This window comes from Mastigoproctus giganteus, chromosome 7 (genome assembly GCF_048544385.1).
Source record: "Mastigoproctus giganteus isolate SK-2022 chromosome 7, ASM4854438v1, whole genome shotgun sequence".
In the NCBI taxonomy this organism is placed as follows: Eukaryota; Metazoa; Arthropoda; class Arachnida; order Uropygi; family Thelyphonidae; genus Mastigoproctus; species Mastigoproctus giganteus.
The window spans coordinates 193,218,754-193,241,320 of NC_143581.1; the positions used below are offsets into that span (position 1 = coordinate 193,218,754).

At 36.5% G+C, this 22,567-nt stretch overlaps 1 protein-coding gene across 1 annotated transcript in view; it reads left to right on the top strand.

Moving 5' to 3' along the window:
• LOC150083505 (phenazine biosynthesis-like domain-containing protein 1) overlaps positions 1-22,567 on the top strand; it is an 83,891-nt gene that overhangs the window by 59,079 nt on the left and 2,245 nt on the right. Inside the window, exons 6-8 of the mRNA XM_090377323.1 lie at positions 9,065-9,153; positions 11,737-11,930; positions 18,041-18,103. Coding sequence (XP_090233449.1) covers positions 9,065-9,153; positions 11,737-11,930; positions 18,041-18,103 — 346 coding nt within the window. The remainder of the gene's footprint in view (positions 1-9,064; positions 9,154-11,736; positions 11,931-18,040; positions 18,104-22,567) is intronic.

Consider the following 22,567-nt stretch of genomic DNA (forward strand, 5'->3'; position numbering starts at 1 on the left):
ACTCTCTAGGAGGCTTCCGGATCAGCTAGTGTATAATCTTGCTACCCCTACTCTGCCAGATAGTGACTGGAGGGAGTCCGAGTAGTGTGTATGCGGGGAGCATTGTCGAGGCCACGTTATGTCAAGGATCTGGGTATATTCTTACCACATGTACACCATATCCAAAAATTTCATTACTTCATACAGCATTACTTCATACTTTTTATTACTATTGAATACACCATGAATTGTCAAAATAATAGAGCAAGCTTATCTGCGAAAAGATCTAAACCTCCCAAGGACTTCCTAATTCATTTCACAAATATACGTGGTCTCAATTCTAATCTCAACGATGTCCATTTCCACTTGCAGTCTTCCAAACCCCATGTACTTTTTCTGACTGAATCTCATTTATCGGTTGATTCAACCACTGCTCATCTCAGATGTCCAAATTATTTGCTGTATGATTCCTTTCGCCTCAAAGGTGGTACTTGTGCATATGTCCGTTCTGATATTCCCTGTCAGAGACTTGGCAATTTGGAATCTCCTCTCTGATCTTCTCTGGCTTAAAATCTCTCTACCTCATTGTGTCAAATTCATCTGTTTGTCTCTACCGTTCTCCCAACTCCACTAATCACTTGGAGCTCTTTGACTTCCTCTCTTTGCAACTTGACTTTCTCCAGTCCAACTTTCCGAACAGTGAGGTAATTTTCCTTGGTGATTTTAATGTTCACAACTCCAGCTGGCTTCCGTTTTCTAGTCACACCGACCCAGCAGGTCGAGATGCTAAGGCTTTTGCAATTACTAATGACCTAGCACAGATTGTTCATTTACCTACAAGAATACCGAACAATCCTAATCATACAGCCAATACGCTTGATCTTTTTCTCACAAACAACTCTTCTAAGTACAAGGTCGAAGTGAGAGGTCCTTTAGGCACTTCAGACCACAACTTGGTGATTGTCTCTTCTCCAATGGAACCTTTATCTCATGGCTATTCCTAACCTCGTGTTGTTTGGCATTACAAGAATGCAAAATGGGATGACCTGCAAGACTTCTTTTCTTCTTTTCCTTGGTCTGATTACTGTTTCAAAACTTCTGATGTCAACGTTTGCTCAGATCGTGTCAGTGAAATTATTCTTGCAGGAATGGAATCCTTTATTCCACACTCCACTTTAAAATCTCGTCCTTTATCTAAACCTTGGTTTTCCAATAAATGTGCTAAGGCTGTCCAAGAGAAGAATGTTGCATATCGTAATTGGCTTGTTTCTAATTCTTCAGTGTCATTTTCTGCCTACACCAAAGCTCACAACAATTGTAAAGCAGTTATTAATCAGCCCAAACTAGAGTTTGAACAGGCTAAGAGTAGAAAACTTGCTTCTTGCCCTAATGGTAGCCAAGCATTCTGGTCTCTTGCCAAAGCTATTGGCCGCAACTTTTGCCCATCTCTGCTCCCACCTCTGTCCAAACGATATGGTTCTGTTGTCACTTCAGCCAAGGATAAAGCTGACCTGCTAGCATCCCATTTTTCTTCCAGCTCATGTATTAATGATCTTGGTAAAACCCCTCCCACCATTCCTAACACGCTCCATTCAATGCCTCCTGTGGTCTTCCGTCAAAAGGATATCAGAAGGATTTTGATGAATCTTAATGCTAAGAAAGCTCCAGGACCTGATGGTATTTCTCCACTTGTTCTCAAAACCTGTGCTCCTGAACTTGCTCCTATTCTTTGCTGCCTTTTTTCACTTTCTTATTCCAAAAGTGTTTTTCCTTCTGCTTGGAAATTTGCTCATATCCAGCCAGTTCCTAAAAAGGGTGACAAATCCCTCCCATCCAATTATCGTCCCATTGCAATTACTTCTACTCTTTCTAAAGTAATGGAGAAATCAATTAACTGCCAACTCTTAAACTACCTAGAAACCTTCCGTCTGATCAACGATCGCCCAGTATGGATTTCCGTAAGTGTCGATCCACTGGTGATATTCTGGCTTATGTTACCCATTTATGGACTAATTCAATGGAAAGGTTCGGTGAAACACAAGTAGTTGCTCTTGACATCTCAAAGGCTTTTGATCGTGTTTGGCATAAAGGTCTTCTAAACAAGCTTCCATCTTATGGTTTGCCAACTGTTTTTAGTAATTGGTTATCCAGTTTTGTCTCTGATCGCTCACTGAAGGTGGATGGCTCTCTGTCTTCTAACTTCTCCACTAATGCTGGTGTCCCCCAAGGTTCAGTTCTTTCCCCCACTCTTTTCCTCTTGTATATCAATGACCTTCTTCCATTGACTGGAAATCCTATCCATAGTTTTGCCGATGATAGCACATTGCATTTAACTTTCCATTTTGAGAAACCTTGTCCTGCTCAATCAGCTTCAAGTTCTCGAAAATCTGCTGCCAATTCCTTAAATGCCAATCTTCAGGTAATTCTCCAGTGGGGCAAAGACAACTTAGTTGATTTCAACCCTTCTAAAACTTAGTCTTGTCTTATATCTCGCAAAAAGGATTCTTCTGCTCCTATGCTTATCTTTAGTGACACTCCAATTTCTAGGCAAAATGATATATCTCTTTTGGGAATTACCCTGACTTCTAATCTCTCTTGGCACAAGCACATTACAAATATTGCTTCCTCTGCATCTAAAAAACTTGGTTTTCTCTTTCGCTCTCGGCGTTACTTTTCTTCCAAACAGCTGCTCACTCTGTATAAATCGCAAATCCGCCCTGCCATGGAATATTGTTCCCACATCTGGGGTGGTGTCCCCAAAACCTTTCTCAGGCTTCTTGATTCCATTCAGAAGAGGGCAGTTAGGTTAATTAATGATTCATCTCTAACAGAGTCTCTCCACTCGCTTTCTCATAGACGCACTGTTTCTGCTGCATGCCTCTTCTACTGCCTCCCTAGCCAGGTGGGAAGGAGCAGCAGTGCGTAGCACACGCTTCTTGATTAGACCGGGGTTCGAGCCTGTCACCACCAAATACGGAGGATGCGGAAAGGTCAGGGAATGACCACCGCATATCCCAGAGCAATATGGCCTTAGTTGCTAATGCTCCTAAAAACCAAATGACAAATGGCCTCTTCTACAGATACTTCCATGGGCACTGTTCTTCTGAATTGGCTTCTATAATTCCCACTCTCTCTTTCAAAACAGGCCGAACACGTGCCGCCACCAGCCAACATCCATTTACTGTCCAACTTCAAACCCACAGAACCAACTTTTTATCTTCCTCATTTATTCATTCAACTGCCGTTTTCTGGAACAACCTTCCTTCATACGTATTTCCTGAAAATTACAATCTACAGAAGTTCAAGTCCAATGTCAACAAATATCTTCTTTCGTCTTCTCAACCTCCAACCCAAGCACGGTACTAAGTACTATAGATTCTAATACCTCTCGCTTGGGCAATTGTAGAATAGATGTGTGGAAATTTTCCTTCAGCCAGTGGGTGGTTAATTGTTGGAACAAACTTCCATCTGTCATTGGGGAAGTTGATAGCTTAAATAAATTCAGGGAGGAACTCTACAAACTTTTAGAGGGAATGGATGTGTGAAATTGGTTTTTTTTTTTTTTTTTTTTTTGGCTGAATCTACATAATTATGCTTGCTTTCGTGCATCACATGCCTCTATTACTATAACCCTTTATATGTTGTTGGTATAAGAAGACTCTTGAGCATTTTCAACAGTTATATTCTTAGTCAGCACCGTCACTTATTATCTTAGTCAGCACTATGATAATGGTCAGAATAAATTTTTTGTAAAGAACTTCTCAGGGTTAAGGCAAAAAATACTATTATCACTCCAGGCGAGCTCACATTTTACTAAAGCACATTTCTGGGGGTCACTGCCATAAAAAAAATAAAAACAATTTCCACTTTCTGGTTTATTGGGCTTTTCTGTTAGTGCAGTTAATTATAAATGGGTAGTAAACTTGATCTTATTGCATTTGCGATAATATAGATAGCTGGAATTCTGTGGATTTTTACGTTATTGTAGTGAAATGTGTGTGTCCCCTTCACTGAAATCTTCGGTCATATAACAAAAATCCTAAATAAATTTTAAGAATCTTCTCTTCATTCCTATTTTTAAGCTTGTTACTCCGTATCTTGCATGTGCAATTTGTGTGTGCCGTGATTGTCGGTATTGACTGCTTATTATTATTATTCTGTTTTAAATTTTACAATCGTAAAAAAGGTAAAAAAAATTGAGCGAAAAAAATAAATGTAAGTTTGAAGTTGCTTAAATTGGGGACTTACTACAGTATATCCAAAAATGTTCAGCAACCTACGTAAAAAATATGCCCCATTATGGAGTCTGCCATTGTACCTTGCGATGAGCATCGGTTTTCCATAAGCATGTGTAATACTGCATTATCGGCACCAGACTTGTGATTTTATGATCATGCCCAGTCGGCTTATGCTACTTTACCCAATGTATATACACAGGTGGGCAAAGACATTATGACCAGCGAGTCGTTATGCAAATCGAAGCAATTGCAGGTGAACTATGGTGCCGGTCGGGACAAGTATAAAAAACACTTGATACTGAGCTCTATTAATCAGTGTTACTCTTGTTCTTCAGATGGGAAAGGCAGCGGACTTAAGCAAGTTTGAAAAAGGCCAAATTGTAATGGCTGACCCAGATGACTGGGTCAGAGCATATCTGAAATGGCACAGCTGGTGACGTGCTCACGGTCAGCTGTGGTTAGTACTTACCAGTGCTTTTTTTGTAAAAAAAAAAAAAAAAAAAAGGTGCCAGTACTCATTCTTTGCTATCAGGAAAACTTGAAAATTAAAAGGATTTTTTTTCCTGATATTGTTACTTTAGTAGTAATGTTTTTGGATTAAGAACAACAAATTTAGTATATTAACAGTTTATTAAGCACTGATTATTTAAGTATATATAAAAAAAGAGTAAAATAAGTAAATAAATCGGTCAACTACTGAGTGCCGGGCACTCAGGATGAAGGGTCCGTAGTCACGAATGGTTGTTAGTGTAGTATCTCAAATAGAGGGCTTTGTGGTAACTGAAAAATGTTTCTAGTACACCAGCTTGGCCTAAAAACTGAGGAACTAACGAAAACGTCTATTTGAGTGTTTCCAGTTGTTGTGAATGACAAGGATGGGAGAAGCAACTCGGACTTCTTCCTGGAGAAGCGATTAAAATCTTGGGGAGAAGCAACTGGCAGATGAGGGCCGTGCAAGATTCCGTGCAGGCGCTGCCTCAACAGGTGGAGTTGTCCCGGCAAGGAGGTACTCTCTAGTACCTCCTTGCCGGGACAACTCCAGCTTTGAAAATTGTTAAAAGATGCTTCTCATCGCAAAATTTATAAATGACCTTTATAGAATTATTAACTAGCTATTTAGCAACCTTTTTGTTACCAAAAGGAGAGTTTCTTAGTACAAAGAATCGAAGTGCAACAAAATTTTTTTTATTTTAACACAAAGTAAATGATAGATTTTAATTGGAATAGTTTTCCCTTGATAAGCATTGGATAATGCATAGCTAATGTGATTTTTAAATTTTTAGCTCAATTAGCGATGGAAATAAGGGGGGGGAACATGAAAATTACTCACATTTTCCTGTCTGGCGCTGCCATTTTTAATTTTAAAAATATTTTAAAATTATATTTTAAACCTACTCGAGCTCTTTCCAAGTGTATATAGGTTGTCAACATCACATTTTACCACTTTCTCAGACAAATTTTTGTCAACAGCGATCAATATGGCATTATGTCGGCCCATACGACGTACAAACCCATGCAAAATTTCGAGTCATTAGGTTGAGTGATTCCAGAGGTACAATGCTGTGACAGATGGATGAACAGACAACAGAGTGACATTCTAAGGGTCCTTCGTTCGACTATGGACCCTAAAAATAAGTAAAAATAAATAAGTAAAAATAATTTCATAATAAAGTTTTTGTAGAATATTCCAAATTTTTATTAAGTTTTCATCCGACAGACACCCTATGCCGACTTCTTTTCTTCCTCTTTGTGTCTCTTGCTGAATGACGTTTCCGAAGCAGCCACGAATCGACATTTTGCTGGATCGAAACGGGTCAACAGTGGGCCTGAAATTTTAAGGTAGTGAACCTTAAACAGTAGTGAAGAAACTGTTTTTGTCATGAACGAAGCTCTGGTTGTGCTGGCAATCAGATTCATTGTGAAAATCCTCGTTCACATTCACTCGATGAAATTGGTATCATACTCAGGGTGCCATGAAATGTTTAAATTCTTCCGAAACCATCTTTTCAATTAGGTATTCCCGAAATCCATGAATTGTACCTCTTTCATTTAACTGTAATTTTCTAACTTTATTTTCACCAAATGCCAACAATTCATGTTTAGGTTTAATATGTTGTCCTCGTTTTCCTTCTCTCATCATCGGTATTGTCATTAGTTCTTAAATTTGATATTTTTCTTTTCTTTTCTTTTTTTTTTTGAGACTGTCCAAAATGTCAGTGTCATTCGGATATTCAGGTATTGTGACCATGTAAACAGAAATAGGAAAAATTTACGGAAAAATGTGGATAACGCACTTCAGCGAAACAACAGATTATTTTTTTTCGTTCTTTTTATTTTTTTAATTCTCAAATAGAGCGCTTACAGTTGATTCACAGCGGGGACCAACCTATGGCCCCACTTGGAAAGTGAACTAAAACAGCATAAAGAAATCTAACTTTGAATTTTTTTTTAATATGAGTCCTGTACGGGAAAAGTTTGGACACCATTGCAGTAGAAGGTGGACCATTGGGAATACCCTTTGATCTGATCACTGTTGACCAGCACGATTTCTCCATATGTGGGACAGGTTTTACCAGGTACCACTAAGTTGTAGAATCCCTTTAGCTCTCTTAATGTGCGCAGTAGCACTAATTGCCTGAAGGCCAGAAATGCAAACAGTGCGTATTGAGTTAATTCTCTTCTAATCTGTTTGCTATATGAAAATTTTCTTCGCTCAACGGAAAGAATTTTAAATGTAACTTCCGAGGGGGATTCAAAATAATTCGTTATAAAAGGACTTCGTTAAACAGAGGTCTGACTGAGTAATTTAGAATTATAAAAATGGTTATACGGTTTTATGAAGAAAATATCTTAACAATAGACAGTGAAAAATACAAATTTAGTTAAATAATTTTAAGCTTATTTGAATAGTAGATAAACATGTGAAAAAAAAAATTTACAGAATATTACAAATTTCGAAGTGCACTGCATCCAAATGTCACTGTTAATAAAGGTGCCGGTACGCCATACCGTACCAAAATAAGCACTGGTACTTACCAAAAGTGGTCCGAGGAGGGGGGAACCCATGAACCACTGGCAAAGTGTTGGATGACCACGGTTCATCGATGCTCAAGGTGAGTGAAGGCTCTCCCGGATGGCACGTGGCAACAGAAGGGTGACTATGGTGCAACTAGCTGGTAATTGGAATGCTGGTACATGGGAGTAATGTGTCACAACACACAGTACATCGAACCCTGTTGAAACTGGGGCTGTGTAGCCCATGGTTCACCGGTGACAGTGCCTACAATGGGCATGCGAGCATTGAAATTGGACCTTGAGTGATTGGAAGGTCGCCTGGTCCGATGAATCACCTTTCCTGTTGCACCATGTGGACCGGGTACGTGTGCATAGTTTACCTAGGGAAGTGATGGCTCCTGGATGCACTGTGGGGAAAAAACAAGCCGGTAGTGGCAGTGTCATGCTTTGGGCACTGTTCTGCTGGGATATCCTGGGTTCAGTCATCCATGTGCCAGGCACTCTGATGTCTACCACCTACCTAAACATCATTGCTGACTAGGTACACCCTTTCATGGCAACGGTTTTCCCCTCTGGCGGTGCCATCTTTCAGCAGGAAAATGCACCATGCGACACCTCCCATGGTGTCTTGCATGAAGCTTTATTCGCTGTTTCAAATTTGAATACAGTTTTACAAAATGAAGAGCTCCACTTGTCTTCACTGCCGATGGTTATCAACTCAACATTACAACTAGAATATATAGTCAGATTGTATCGAATAAAACCCAAAAAGTACAATTTGTAAAAATTATCATAAAATGCTTCAAACTATTCATCATGTTTGACGAATTGTTTTAAATGAAGATACGAGTTACGAGTAAACGAAGATACAAGTAAGAGTTACAGAGTGGCAAAAAAATTTGTTAATACCATGGTCAGTCGAATGAAGGATCATTTTAACAACAAAGCAATGTCGATTGTCAACTTTACTGCAAAGTTTGAATCATCAAAATCTTTCTGCGAACTAACAGAAGATGGCATAAAGATAATCTCGTTTTGTATAAACTTGAACTTTGATCCTTTGTGGAATGACATTCGCTCCTTTAAATATTTGACAAAAACAGAAAGCCAATTCAACAACAATCTTATACAGTCAATTTTGGAATCAAATATTGGATATGTTGAGCAAAAGACATTGTATCAAGCTATGCTGTTAACTGCTAGTGATGAATGTTCTTTTAGCTCAATGAATCGGTTGATGACAAAATTAAGGAACTGAATGGAAAGCAAGGTTGCACGAAGGTCAGTGTAGAAGGCCTGAATGAGTTATCAGAAAAATTAATAAATGAAGTGATTGATATGTATGCAAAGAAGAATAAGATTATAATTTGTATGATTTCTGCAAATTAATTTTCATATTATAAAACTGCAATTATTTTCATTAATGTGGTTTTTGTGAACTGACTATTAGTATTTAGATGTTAAATAATAAATATTTCCTTTTGTTTTCTCATATTATCTTATTACAACATTCATAAATATAGATTTGTTTGTAATATATATGTATACATTGCAAATAATAATAATAAAAATGGACATTTACTGTATGTACCCCACAAGTTTACATCCCCCCAGTGCAAACACTCTGGATTCAACACTTTACTACTGCAATTGTTTTGGCAAGTTAGGAGGAAATTTCACAGGCAGGCACCTGAGATGCCTAAATAGGGCCAGCTAATCAAAGTGCAGAATAGAAACCATTTTGTTTTATTTAATATTTTTGTGTGGAATTTTTATATGAATAATTTTACTTTTTGAGGTATAGAAAACTAAACTAATATTGTCATTTTAAGGCAGCCATAGGCAATTTGCCATTTGAGGAGGTCTACTATAGTTCAATTGCTAAAAAACTGCTGATTAGACTTCAGGATACATGTACAAGGTAAGAATAATATATAGTGTGTATATCCCTTAGCTTTATCAAAAAGAAGGGTTTAGAGAAAATTATGAAACAATGTATAAATAGTATTAGTAGTGGCAAAAGCAAGCTTATGCCGCATCAGCCAAAAAAATCCCACTTATCACCTGTCCATTCTCTGTAATAGTTTTTCTCCTTTAATTTATTCAAATTACCCACTTCCACACACCAGTTAGACGTTGCATTCCAACGTTCACCTACACACTAGCTGCAGTCTCGGTTGTGTACCCTTTTTAAGCAAGAGGAAGGATGCCATCAGCATTTAACTTATTCATTTCATTCAAAGCCTTAAAACACCTCGATCAGATCTCCTTGTAGGTGCGTAATCTTCAGAGGCTGCAGTTTGCAAAACCAAAGCCTTTCTTGGCAAGTGCACCTTTTTGTTTTTCCCACTAATTTAATTGCCCTTCTCTGCACCTATTCCAACAGATCCACATCCTTCCTAAAATGAGGCTTCAAGACCTGTCATTTCATTGGACTTAAAATCTCAAAGTGAGTTCAGAAATGTCAAAAATAGCAAATTTAGTGTTACTAAACATACTGGATATAGGCTTTGTTTCTTGTATTTAGATCAGAATGATATCAATAAACTAATTATTTTTAAATTTTGCACTGAGAATAGTGTTTTTCATTTAATTTGAGTTAAAATAAAAAATATTTCTTGGTCACAAAGTTTGAAAGAATAGTGCTGACAGTGATGAACTGTCTTGTTAACATTAAAGTAGGTCCCACAACTTGAAAAGTATGAGAGCTTGTCCATACCATGGAAACACTCACAATACCTCCATCTCCACAGTTAAACATTCCCCATACCCAAAAATATCCATCAGACTTGAAGGATGTGTGACATGGCTCGTCATTCCACAGTAATAATTTCCATTGAACCATGGTCTGTGTGCCATGCTGCCTGTTGATGGTGTGCATTTATTTTTGTGTAACTGCAGGTCCAGACTCAGATTCCCTAGGGGAGGTCTGATGAAGTAACTGGTACCTCAAGGCATGTCAGCCCCCTGTCATTTTACACATACCTGACCATTTAGAGGGCTCGGTCTGGACTTCTACTGCTTCATCACATTGCCAGTTGCATACTTGAAAATGTTTTAATTGCTGTGCAGTTGCATGCACATACATTACCCTTACGTAATGCTCAACTGTCATTTCCCTAAGATGTTAGCTTTCACATTTGAAATGAATTTGGGGCTGCCACAGAACGCCTTTATTGGTTAAAATATTAGCTGGCATATTTCATAGTCAATTTCCTACAGAAGAGTGGCTCATGACTTTTAATAGGATGGTATATAGGAATATGGTGTATATATATATAGATGGAAATAAAATTCTCATTCTCTTACTGCTTTGCAAGTGGTGAATGTATCTGCTTGTAACAAGCCTGGTTTAATTACTCATGAACTGTAAACAGTGTTTTTCCCAGCAATGGCTATTCTTTGATTGTCTAAGAACTTTATTAAACATCAGTTTTGTATTGGTGTTGCCTGTGACAATCTGAAGTCCTGAGAAAAAATACTTCTAAAACTTCACTAGAATTCTGTATAAGGTTTGACCAAAAAAATTACATGAATGTTGCTAAAATGAGTTTTATTTAAAAATAAATGTTTACATTTGTCATAATTATTCATTATAATCTTCTGCAACTGTACACTTGTTCCATCATGCCTGCCACTGATCAGAATATTTTTAGAAGTTTTCTTTTGTGAATATCTTTAGGCAGGCTGTCTTGTTTGTTTGAATTTCTTGAATAGCCTCAAATCGTTTTCCTTTCATGTCCCATTTTAATTTTAGGAATACCCAAAAAAATTGCATGGCGACCACATCATGTGAATAAGGCAGTGTGGCATGATGAGAATGTGTTTTTGTGATTTTCACTATGTCAACAAATGGGAAAAACAAGTATTCACCCAAAGCAGCTTTCCACTATACTGGTACTTAAAAAGCTAAAACTTGGCACGTATATGCTTAAATGATGTTATCGTTGTAAGCCCCATTCACAATATTTTACTACCGTTATGCATTTGAGTAGGTCATTCATTGAACTTTCTGAACAGACCTTGTGTAGTTACTTCATTAATGGTAATTTTTTTCAAATGCATATACATCTATTATTGTCTGAATGCTTGGACCTCCATTTCTGTGAGCAGAAATAATGCTCTATTGCAAATACATTTCACAGAATGATTTTAAGCATGAAGTGCCATTTAGATGGTATAATCACTGGTTAAAGATATGATATACCTGATGGATGGATGCTTAAAAGCCTCACTTACATATCAGACCATGCAAGTATGCACACCTGTCTATTACCATAAGTGCTGCCGTATTTTGTGCTTCTCTGATTATGAAAAGTTCAGAAATTACATTATAATAAAGTATAAGTATAGTTAAAATACTAATGAAAAAGTTTGGAATTGTTTCAGTTTTTGTAGAATTTATTTTTGGTAAACTATAAAATATAATTTTGTATCAGACTCAATTATCATTACAAAACCGAAGAGTATTAAAAATATTGAGTCAAATGAACCTTAATTTTAGGAGTGACTTGGAAAAACTACATCCTTCAGCTGAAATGATATCAGCCAAAACAACGAATATTGCAGTTCGTGGAGTGATTGTCACGCTGAGAGGACACAAAGAAAATGGGTGTATTAATGAAGAAGGGATTCAGTATGACTTTCTCTCTCGCTATTTTGCTCCATGGGTTGGAGTTGCTGAAGATCCTGTAACAGGTAAGAAGCAACCTTGTAAACAATTCTGGCCTTTATAACTATATCCAGAAGGGAGTATAATGATATTGTGTGGGCCCTGTAGAATAAGTTTCTTTTGTGGAATTTTAGTTTTATAAGAAACTAAATTCATGTATGTAAATGCTCTTAAATATTAATTTTTTCTTATTTTGACTTGATAACACAACTCATTTGCAATTATTATTTGAGATTAGGATCCACTGTTATGTATTTGAAGATTCTATCTTCAGTACAATTTCAATATCCTCTAATATCCTCTGTATCTAATGATACAGGCATTCTCCACCTTACGTAATACTCGACTTATATAAATTCCGGCTAGTGCAAACTGAAAAATATGGAAACTTATTTTGCATCCCATAGGAATAAATGGGGGTATTATGAAAATATAATGTGAACCCAATACAGGCTGGCCTTGATTAACGCGATTAATTCGTCTTGCGAGCACATCGTGCAAAATGGAAATGCGTTAATCGAATATAATAATCAATAGGAAAAATTATGATTGCTCCATGACCTTCAGAAATGTCCATAAAGAATTTTAAAAATACCTTTTTAACTGTATACCATGTAAAAGATAATGAAAATAATTACAGAATTAAATGTTTATTGCATAAAACACACAATGAAGAAACTATTTGTTATGGGATATTTGAACGGTTTGGCATTTTTTCTGTCATACAATTTCTGATAGCCGACAAGTTTTAGCATTAGCATTAGTAGAGGCATTTGATGCAAGAAAGCAAGCTTATGCAGCATCAGCCAAAAAAAAAAAACCCACTTCCACTTCACCCCTCTGTTCGTTCAAAATACCTGTCCAGCTGAGCCTTAAACTTATTTAGGCTATCAACTTCCACGACAAGGGATGGAAGTCTGTTCCACCAACCAACCACCCGCTGGCTAAAGGCAAATTTCCGCACGTCTATCCTACATCTGTCTTTCCTCAATTTGAATTTATGCCCTCTCAGGTGATTATTCTGAGCGAGAGGAAGAATCCCATCAGCATTGAGCATGCTCAAACCATTCAAGGCTTTATACTCCTCTATCAGATCACCTCGCTGGTGCCTAGTCTCCAGACACTGTAATTTGCAAAACTTAAGCCTTTCTTCGTAAGAGCACCCCTTTGTTCCATTCACTAATCTTGTTGCCCTTCTCTGTACTCGTTCCAGCAGCTCTACATCCTCCTTGAAATGAGGCCTCCAGACCTGTATACAGTACTCTAGGTGTGGCCTGACCATTGCCTTATACAAGGGAATAATCACCTCCTTATCCCTGCTAGAAAAATTCCTATATATCATTGACAATACACCATGAGCTACTCTTGCAGCCCGTCTGCACTGCTCAGAGAACTTCATATCTGCCTGCACAACCACCCCCAGGTCCCTTTCATTCTCTACCACTGTCAGTGTAGTACCACAGAGTTGATACATTGCTCTGGGGTTGCTGTTTCCCGTGTGTAGTACTTTACATTTGTCAATGTTAAACTTCATTTGCCACCTCTCAGCCCATCTGCTCAACCTTTCCAGATCCTGTTGCAGCAGCAACTCTAGGCCCTGGCAAAATTTTATGCCTCTTTCACTGTTAGGATCAGCATCCACTACCTTTTGTTGAGGTTGTTTGAGATATGAAAGATTTCACTTTGTTCTTTTACCATTCTTCGTGGTTACATTTTCATCTAACTTATTTGAAAACTTGGATTTTTAGATGCAAGTTTGCACGACTTTATTAGCGGGAGACAAACAAGTAACACGTACTTGCATTATGCGAGGCATGGCTGTAACATATTGGTAATTCGTTCCAAGACCTCAAAAGTTGAAATTTTAGCTAACTAATCTATTTGACTCTCTAAAGGGTCAATTTTATTAGTTTTATATAAATTTATATCAAATAAGCACAACACAAAAATCACTTAACTAAAGGATGCAAAAACAAAACATGTGGCCAACACCTTTTACAAACTACTATTGGCTGAGAGGAAGGGCTATGCAGTCCGGCCAGACTTTACTTTAATTACTACACTTTAATTATTATCATATGTTCTGTTATAAGAATCAATGCTGATATTTTTCTAAAGCACATTTCTGGAGGTCTAGACCATAAAACAACAAACAAATTAGGCTTTTCTGTTAGTGAAATTATTATAAACAGGTGGTAAACTCAATTTTATTGCATTTGCAATAATGAAGAATACTGATAACTGGAATTGTGTGGGTTTTTATTATGGTGAAATGTGTTTGCTCTTCACTGAAATCTTCAAAAAAAAAATTTCAGAATCTTCTCTTCATTCCTATTTACTTATTCCAATAATGTGGTGGCAGTGCTAGGAAACAAAACAAAACTGATTTAGAAATGAAAATGATTAAGAGGTAAGCTGCAGGACAAAGTTTGTAATCTATTGCATGGGAATTAAGCCTCAATGCTTCAACAGTGAATACTATTTTCAAAGGACAGTGCGTGTATAAAAGAACATGTTAAAGGATCAATGAATATAAGATCAACAGTGATCACAAAAGAGCATTCAGGTGGTATATCAAAGATGGAAAAGCTATTAATATGGATGGAATATCAGATTCAGAAACAAGTGCTCCTGAGTCTAATAACCATTCAAGCAAAAGCAAGAATTATTTATGAAGATATTAAGGATTAACTTTAGGGGCTCACATCTGGTGAGTATGGGCTTGGCACATCCAGGGTCCTGAGCTGTATATCATCATTCTTCTCTCTCTCTCTCAGGGTAACTCAGGAATTTTTTTTGGCTGGTACAGCATAAGCCTCAGGTTTCCTTGCACCATATGGCTAATAATAATAAAAGTACGTCGAACCCCAAGCCAAATTTGTGGCAAGTAATGGGTGGTTTACTAGGTTTAAGCATCGCTCTGGTTTCCATAATGTTAAAGTAAAATTTTTGTAATTTTGTACACTTGAAATTTTTCCTGTGCACGAGATTAAAAAAAATTGAATAAATTTTATTTACATGTTTACCGAATATCTTTTTCGCTTCAATCAAATTCAGTGTGCATAAGCCTTTAGGGAAATTCGATCTTACGGAGTGTTCCGCGGAACGCAACCCTTACACAAGTCAGGGAGTGATCGTACATAACTTGATTCAAATTCATCAACTTCTGGATCTGAATTTTGTACAATTTTTTCACTTTCAGTCACATAAGTATCATCATTTTAAAACATCTCATCTCCACATATAAAACAAGGCTTCTAAGTGTCTTGTCCTTTGATTTTTTCAAAGCTATATTTGCATTGCCATTTATTATTAACTGTCTGCTGTTACCTGAAAATACATACAATCCACAAAAAAATGGAGTAAAGTAAGTTAAGACAATCCACACAAAAATGGATATATTGCAGCTGGACCAACCCATGAAAAACATATGTATTCATAAAAGATCTAAGAAATCACAGTACAGCTTCATCATTGTCAGAATAGAAATGGTGAAAACAATGCCCTTTGATTTGAAGTGACATCTGGCCATGCAAAATGTATTCAAAAAATTAATTTTCCTTGAATTTGCTTTTAATTGCAGTTTGTGAAAAAAATACTCAAGTATTTTACGAAGTAAAGACACTTAGTTCCATGTTATATTTGAGCTTAACCCTGGGTTAGTTGCACAGGGTCAGTATAACAAACTGTATTTCAGTAGTTTTCTTTTTGTACTCCCTCCACATAGCTGAAACTTAATACCTGATTTTGAAATTTTCTTTGAACGCTCTACAGAAAATTCCAGAAATATCTTAATTATCACATAATTAGGAAAAAATCACGATTAAGCCAAACCTAATTACATGCACATTTTGATTGACATATGTCATGAAGAATTATTGATTGTAAGTTTGCTTTATTGATGCATGCTTTCTTCCAGTTGGTAATTCTTTTAAGTTTTATGCAGCGAGCACTCCTGTTACTGACATGCTCTTGTCTAAGTGTACATTGAAGGGAATGGTTTTTAGATTTGCATTTCCTTGGTACAAAGGGCCAATTTGTGAACTGAAAAACCCAGAGTAACTCATGAGAAGATATTCTACCCCCCCACATCTGAGATCAGCTAACTGCAGCTTCAACTGAAGAGAATGTTTAGAAATTTCTCCAGTTGTAGATGGGAATCAAACCACTCAATCACAGACCACTCCAAACAAGTGATGAAACGATTATATTGTCACAGGGAACATGTATTGTTGCCTTCAAAGTACAGTCAGTCCTCGTATAACATGTGTTTACACTACACGAATTCGATCATACACGATTTATAAATAGGGGAACGATATCTTATATAACACGAACCGAATTCGCTTATGCACGATTCGCCTTTGTGTTTACAAGAAATGGCAGTCGAACGCAGAATCACCCCAACCGAACGCAACACGATAGGAATGAAGAGAAGATTCAGAAAATGTATTTATGTTTTTTATATCAATGAAGGGGAAACACATTTCACCATAATAACGTAAAAACAACCAATTCCAGCTATCGGTTTATCGCAAATGCAATTAGATCGAGTTTACTACCAGTTTATAACAGATTCCACTAGCAGAAACGCAACGGGAAATTGTTTTTATTGTTTTATGGTAGTAACCCCCAGAAATGTGCTTTAGTAAAATGTGAGGTGTTAATAGTGTATCTCTGCCTTTACGGTGTTGTTTATTCAGTTGCTACACGCGCACAGCTTTGTGTATCAAGGGTGCCTCTTCGTTTTGTAATTGTGCTTTATTCCCTAAAAATGAGTAAAATACTTAAAAGGTGTGAAAAGGAAGCGTCTTGGTGAAGACACTGCAGATTCAGAGAGAAAAAGAAAAGCAATATCGATAAACAGAGGCGGACTGGGTCAAAAATTCTTACCCGGGGAAAATTTGTAGTGGCCTCATACTATGGTTTATGGCCAAAATCCAACCGGCCTCCGGCCCACCGGGGTTTCCCCGGTAAGGCTTATGGCCAGTCCGCCTCTGTCGATAGAGAAAAAATATGAAATTGTGAAACGCTTTGAGCGAAATGAAAGACCATGTGACATTGCACGTGCTACAGACCTAAATGAGGCAACTCCAAGAATTACAAAGAATGCAGAGAAAATAAAAACAACTTTCATAGCAGGAACAACTCAAAGTGTAATTAAAATCCATTAGATTAAAACACACAGATTTGGAAGAGATGGAATGGCTGTCATCTGTTTGGATAGAAAATCAAACAAAAAACAAGTTTGCTTACGATAGAAGAAAAAGCATTAGCAATATTTTATTACGTAATAAAATACGTATTTTTTTACGATTATTTGTGTTTGGTAATGTTTTGGTTACAAATGTGTTCAATCTTGGGTGGTCGGCACCTAACCCTATTTTTCCCATAGGGCCTGTTGTTTATATTGCACGATTTTGCATTACACGAGTGTTTCTAGGAACACAACTATCGTGCTATACGAGGACTGACTGTAGTTGCCCTGGTAGATTATAACTTAATTCCAACAATGTTACTGTTACTCAAAACAACTTTAGACCTCCTCTCTTGGAAATTATTTCAGAATGTTACATTCTTGTGAATATTGTCAGATCTTTTTTAAGGGGAATTCAATTTTTGTCAAAAGTCATTTAGAAATAAGTCTAGCAAATATGGATAACCAAGAAGGTTAATAGTTTTTAGTCAAAATATGCTTCACAGTTGTGAGCCAGGATACTGCCATCATGAGAAAGCAAATCTCATTGGATCATAGTTCTCTCCCTTTATTCTAATTTGTTCTCAATAATTTTAAAATTTTATTTCATTTTCTTTGTTAAAACTCCATGGTGAACTCTGAAGTTAGTTTACGATGAATTTGCTAACATTAAGTTAATTTGAACAATAATTAATATTTCCTTAACTGGCAACCACATGCTATCTCTGAAATGTATTAATTTACAGTATAAAAAAAAATGTCTAAAAAATTAAATATAAAGTATTTATTAAATTAACAACCTTTTCAGATCCAGTTATTTATCTATTTTTCTTTGATGAATAATGAACCCAGACTAGTTCACATTGAGTCGTACACTGAAAGTGTAATCCTTAGCTCACTGAAGATTAGTAACTTTATCACATTAAAATTGTTTTCTAGGTTCAGCACATGCAGTCTTAGGGCCATATTGGTCAGATATTATTGGAAAGACTGAAATGTTTGGTAAGTAATCAGGAGTTAAACAGTTTGTTAATATTTCATTTTATTATTACCTACTATTTTTATTATACAATGTCAGCAAGCATTTGAAAAGATCACACTTATTTCACTTTTACAAATAGAACACATCCAATTTAACTTTTTTTTTTTTAATGATTTAAAAATTGAGTATTGAAATTCCGATTACACCAAAGGGTTAAAATAAGTTAACTCTGCACTTAGACATTAAACATAATACCAGGCGTTGATAAAGATAAACATTTTATATAATGCCTGCCTTTTTTTTTTTCGAAACTAATTTAGAGCTTGTAGGTTTAATTCAAAATAGTGAAACACAAATTAAAAAAAAAAAAAAAAAAATTCCGGAATTCCAAACATTCCCCAAAAGCCAAAGTTGCACTTCGGCTTTTAGGGAATGTTTTTAAATTTGGTTTGTCATTTTAACTCCACTTTGAATCATGACTACAACCTCTAATGGGGGTTGGAGAACCTTTTTAGTGCCAGGAGAAAATTGTAAGTACATAAGAACCTGTGGGGGTGCATCTATGCTGGGAAAAATATCGAATCTTAAATTTTACAAATTCGTAGATATGCATGTGATCACACTAATCAATATTAATTAATTAAAATGCTATAATGCATTTAATTAACTACACAATTATTCTTCAAATACTGAAACACCAAAGACACCACAGTTATGTTTTAATTTTAATGAAACTTCTTACCATGCTCCTAAACAAGAAGATTAAATGCTTTGCTTTGGAAAGCTCAGAGATGTCAGACAGTACTGATGATGTGGCAATTCTTAGTTGGTTTGCAAGAAAGAGTATCATCCGTAAGTCTAGTAGCACGCAAGTGGTTCTTGACCTCTTTCGAAACTGATTCAAAAGATTGAAGCATTCTCCACTATCGATTCTGGTTTCAGTTCTTTCAGTGTTGGAAAATGTACCATGCGGTGTTTTTTCAGTTGAGTTACAAACAATTGCAGCATTGATTCAAAGCTCCTGATATTGACAAGAGGTTATGAGCTGATTTGGCCCTTCTAATTTCAAATTTAGATCATGTAACCAAAAATGCCGAATCACATAACCACTTTTTATCCTCTAATTCCATAATGGGGGCGTGGGGTTTAATTTCTGCCAAAGAGTTTCACTTCATCTTTCAGTTCATAGAAGTGTTTGAGCATGTGCCCTTTGTTTAGCCAGCAAACCTCATATTTCAACTGTACAATAAATCACCATCTTCTGCTTCAAGGTCTAACATTTCTTTAAATCATTATTTTTTTATGAAGTTAATACATTTTGTTACTACTTTCATCACAGTGGTCATTCTTAGAGAATGTGCACATAAATTTTGTTGGTGAATAAGATGACACACTATTAACACATTAGAGTCCAGTTGATGGCTCTCCAGTTCTTTCTTAATTAAAGAAACAAGTCCTTTTTGAGATCCTGTCATACAAAGGGTATTAGGAAAGTTTTGCAATATGACGCAACAATGAATCACAGGAAGCTGCTTGTTGCTGCATGTTGAGACATGTTCATACGTGCATAGTAGCCGCCGCGCCAAGCCGATGGGCTCAGTTATTCATTAGTAGTGAGAGTGTAAAGTGCTTGCGATGGCATCGTGGTCATGAAATGAGATAAGGACAGTTTTGCGGTATAATTTCGTGCGTGGTTTAACCATAGACCAGTGCTTAGAAGAAATGACTCTTGCACTAGATGATGATTGTCCACATCGTACAACGATATTCAGGTGGTATAGAGAATTCCAAAGGGGAAATTTCACTCTGGAGGTTTCTGAGAGGCCGGGAAGACCACGAACGTCAGTTACGGAGGAAAACGTTACTGCTGTGAGGAAAATGCTTGACGAAAACAGGCGAGTGACCTACCAACAGATAGAGGATACTTTGGGCCTAAATGCATCAGCAATTCGTTCGATTCTGCCAGATCATTTGCACGTGAAGAAACTTTGTTCTCTCTGGGTGCCGCATCAACTGACTGAAGAGCAGATGACACGACGTGTGACTTGGTGCCGGGAGATGTTAAAAAAGTTTGATAAGGGACAATCTCGGTATGTGAACAATATCGTGACAGGTGACGAGACTTGGCTGTACTATTACGATCTGCCGACCAAGGCTCAAAACAAAGTTTGGGTCTTTGATGATGACGACACACCCGTAATTGTCAGAAAATCCCGATCTATAAAGAAGAAAATGATAGCTGTATTTTTCAAATCGAGTTGAATTGTGGAACGTGTCATTTTGGACACGCAGAAGACAGTCACAGCTAAGTGGTATACTGAACAATGCCTGCCTAAAGTCATTGGATCTATGAAGAACCTGCGGCCAAAGTCAAGAATGGACACCTGGTACCTCCATCACGATAATGCTGCAGCTCACCGCGCCAAAGCCTGCACCGAATATTTGATCACGAGAGGACTGAAACTTCTGGAGCACCCTCCCTACAGTCCAGACCTTGCTCCCTGCGACTTTGCACTGTTCCCGCATGTGAAAATGAAGCTAAAAGGGAGGCGGTTTTCCAATGATGAGGACCTTCTACGGGCTTGGGACAACGAGTGTGCTTTACTCCCTAGTGAAACTTGGCAGAACTGGTTTAAAGATTGGTTTCGGAGGATGGAGAGGTGTATTGAATGTAGAGGAAATTACTTTGAAAAAATTAAATAAACAAAGCTGTGTTGCAAAATTTTGCTAGTACCCTTTGTAGATGGTGCACCATCCAGTTTTTCATAGGGTAAATCGAAATCACTTATTGCTGATTTGACTTCAGAAAAGAGATCTACACCAGTGGCAGTCCCCATGCATCGATTTTAAAGCATGTAAATCTTCTCGTATCGTAAAGTTTGCTGTTGCATATACAAATATGGCTAAATGTGGCGTATTTGATATATGTTGTCTCATCTACAGCTATGGAATAAAACAAATTCTAATGCTGCTTGTTTCAAGGATATTGTTAGCCATGTCTTTTATATGGTCAGAAACTGTCCTCAGTGATAAACTAATATTCTCAAATAAACAGACTTTTTTCTGGAGTTAAATTTGTGCAACAGCAACGATACACTAACAAATTTGCCTTTGATGTGTGGTTTCAGTTTCTTTGCAATTAGCTTACACACTTCATAACTTTCTTGCGTTACGGATATATTTTCATGAATGTCTCTTTTGAAAATTGATTGCTGTTTGCATAAAAATTCTTTTAAAAATGTTAAAGTGTCTTAATGCAGAGTCTCTTTCAGTTTTTCATATTCCTTATGCTTGGTCAAATAGTGGTGTTCAAGATTGTGTACTTTTTATAAACTGCAATAGATTCTTTACAAATGAGAGAGACACTTTCCATTTACTTCCATGAAAAATTATTCTTCCATTTTTTTTTTTTTTTTTCAAAGAACTTTTGCCTGCAGCTCTTTTATTATTACTAGTCATTGCAGAAAGGGGTTACTTTTATGCACTTTACAATACTGACTTAAATAGAAATAAATGTTGCCAGCATTCACAATTATTGCACTTAATTTGCAATGGTGCAATCGATAACCAACCAAGACAAAATTTAAATCAACACTGACTAACCAATAACAAGACCTAATAAAGACAGCCAATGCATGCAAGCATGGTTTTGGAGGAGAAACAATTGCCAAATGCTAATTGGCTGTAATAAAATGGTGTGACTATTAAGCATCAGTTCATACGCATTCAGACTCGTGATTAAAGTTACAAGACTGGCTAACAGAAATTTGTTTATGGAGTGCTTAAAACAAGTTATATTAAATGACTGTTTTGCCCTTTCAAATTTGACTGGTGGCAAGAGGAGCCATCCCTGCTCTATAACCTCTATATATTGTTGCCTAAAGGTTCAGTACTGTAAAATACCATACGTGGATATTTTATTTTGATGATTTGAAAATAGTGTTTATTTACTCTTAATTTATGAAAGTCACACAGTCTCTATGCAGCTACTACTAGTGAATTTAAATTACCTCTAATTATTTTAAAAGTTAAACAGATATATCGTAAGTTCAAATGGTGTGATAAGGCCAAGATATTTGATTTAAAGTTAATTAAACAGCAGTAATGAAAAAAATATTGCTTCAAAAGTTGGGGGGGGGGCAATTGTGTATATGACTTTCTGAACTAAATGTTACTCTGCAATACTTGACATTTCAGATTAAGTAAATTACAGTTAACATAATTACTTCAAACAATTCATATTTACTAAACTGAATGCCAATTAAAAAAATAAATAAATAAAAAGCATACACTGACTAGGTGACTATCATTATTCATTTCTACCAAGTGTGATGAACCACCATTTATCTCCAGCAAAGAAATTTGGCATTACTATACAATAGTACACAAAATTATCTATATTTTTATTCAAACATTCTCCACTTTTTTAAATAGTTCACTAAGTAACTTGAAAAATTAAATATACTACAGTCTATTGTTTCGTA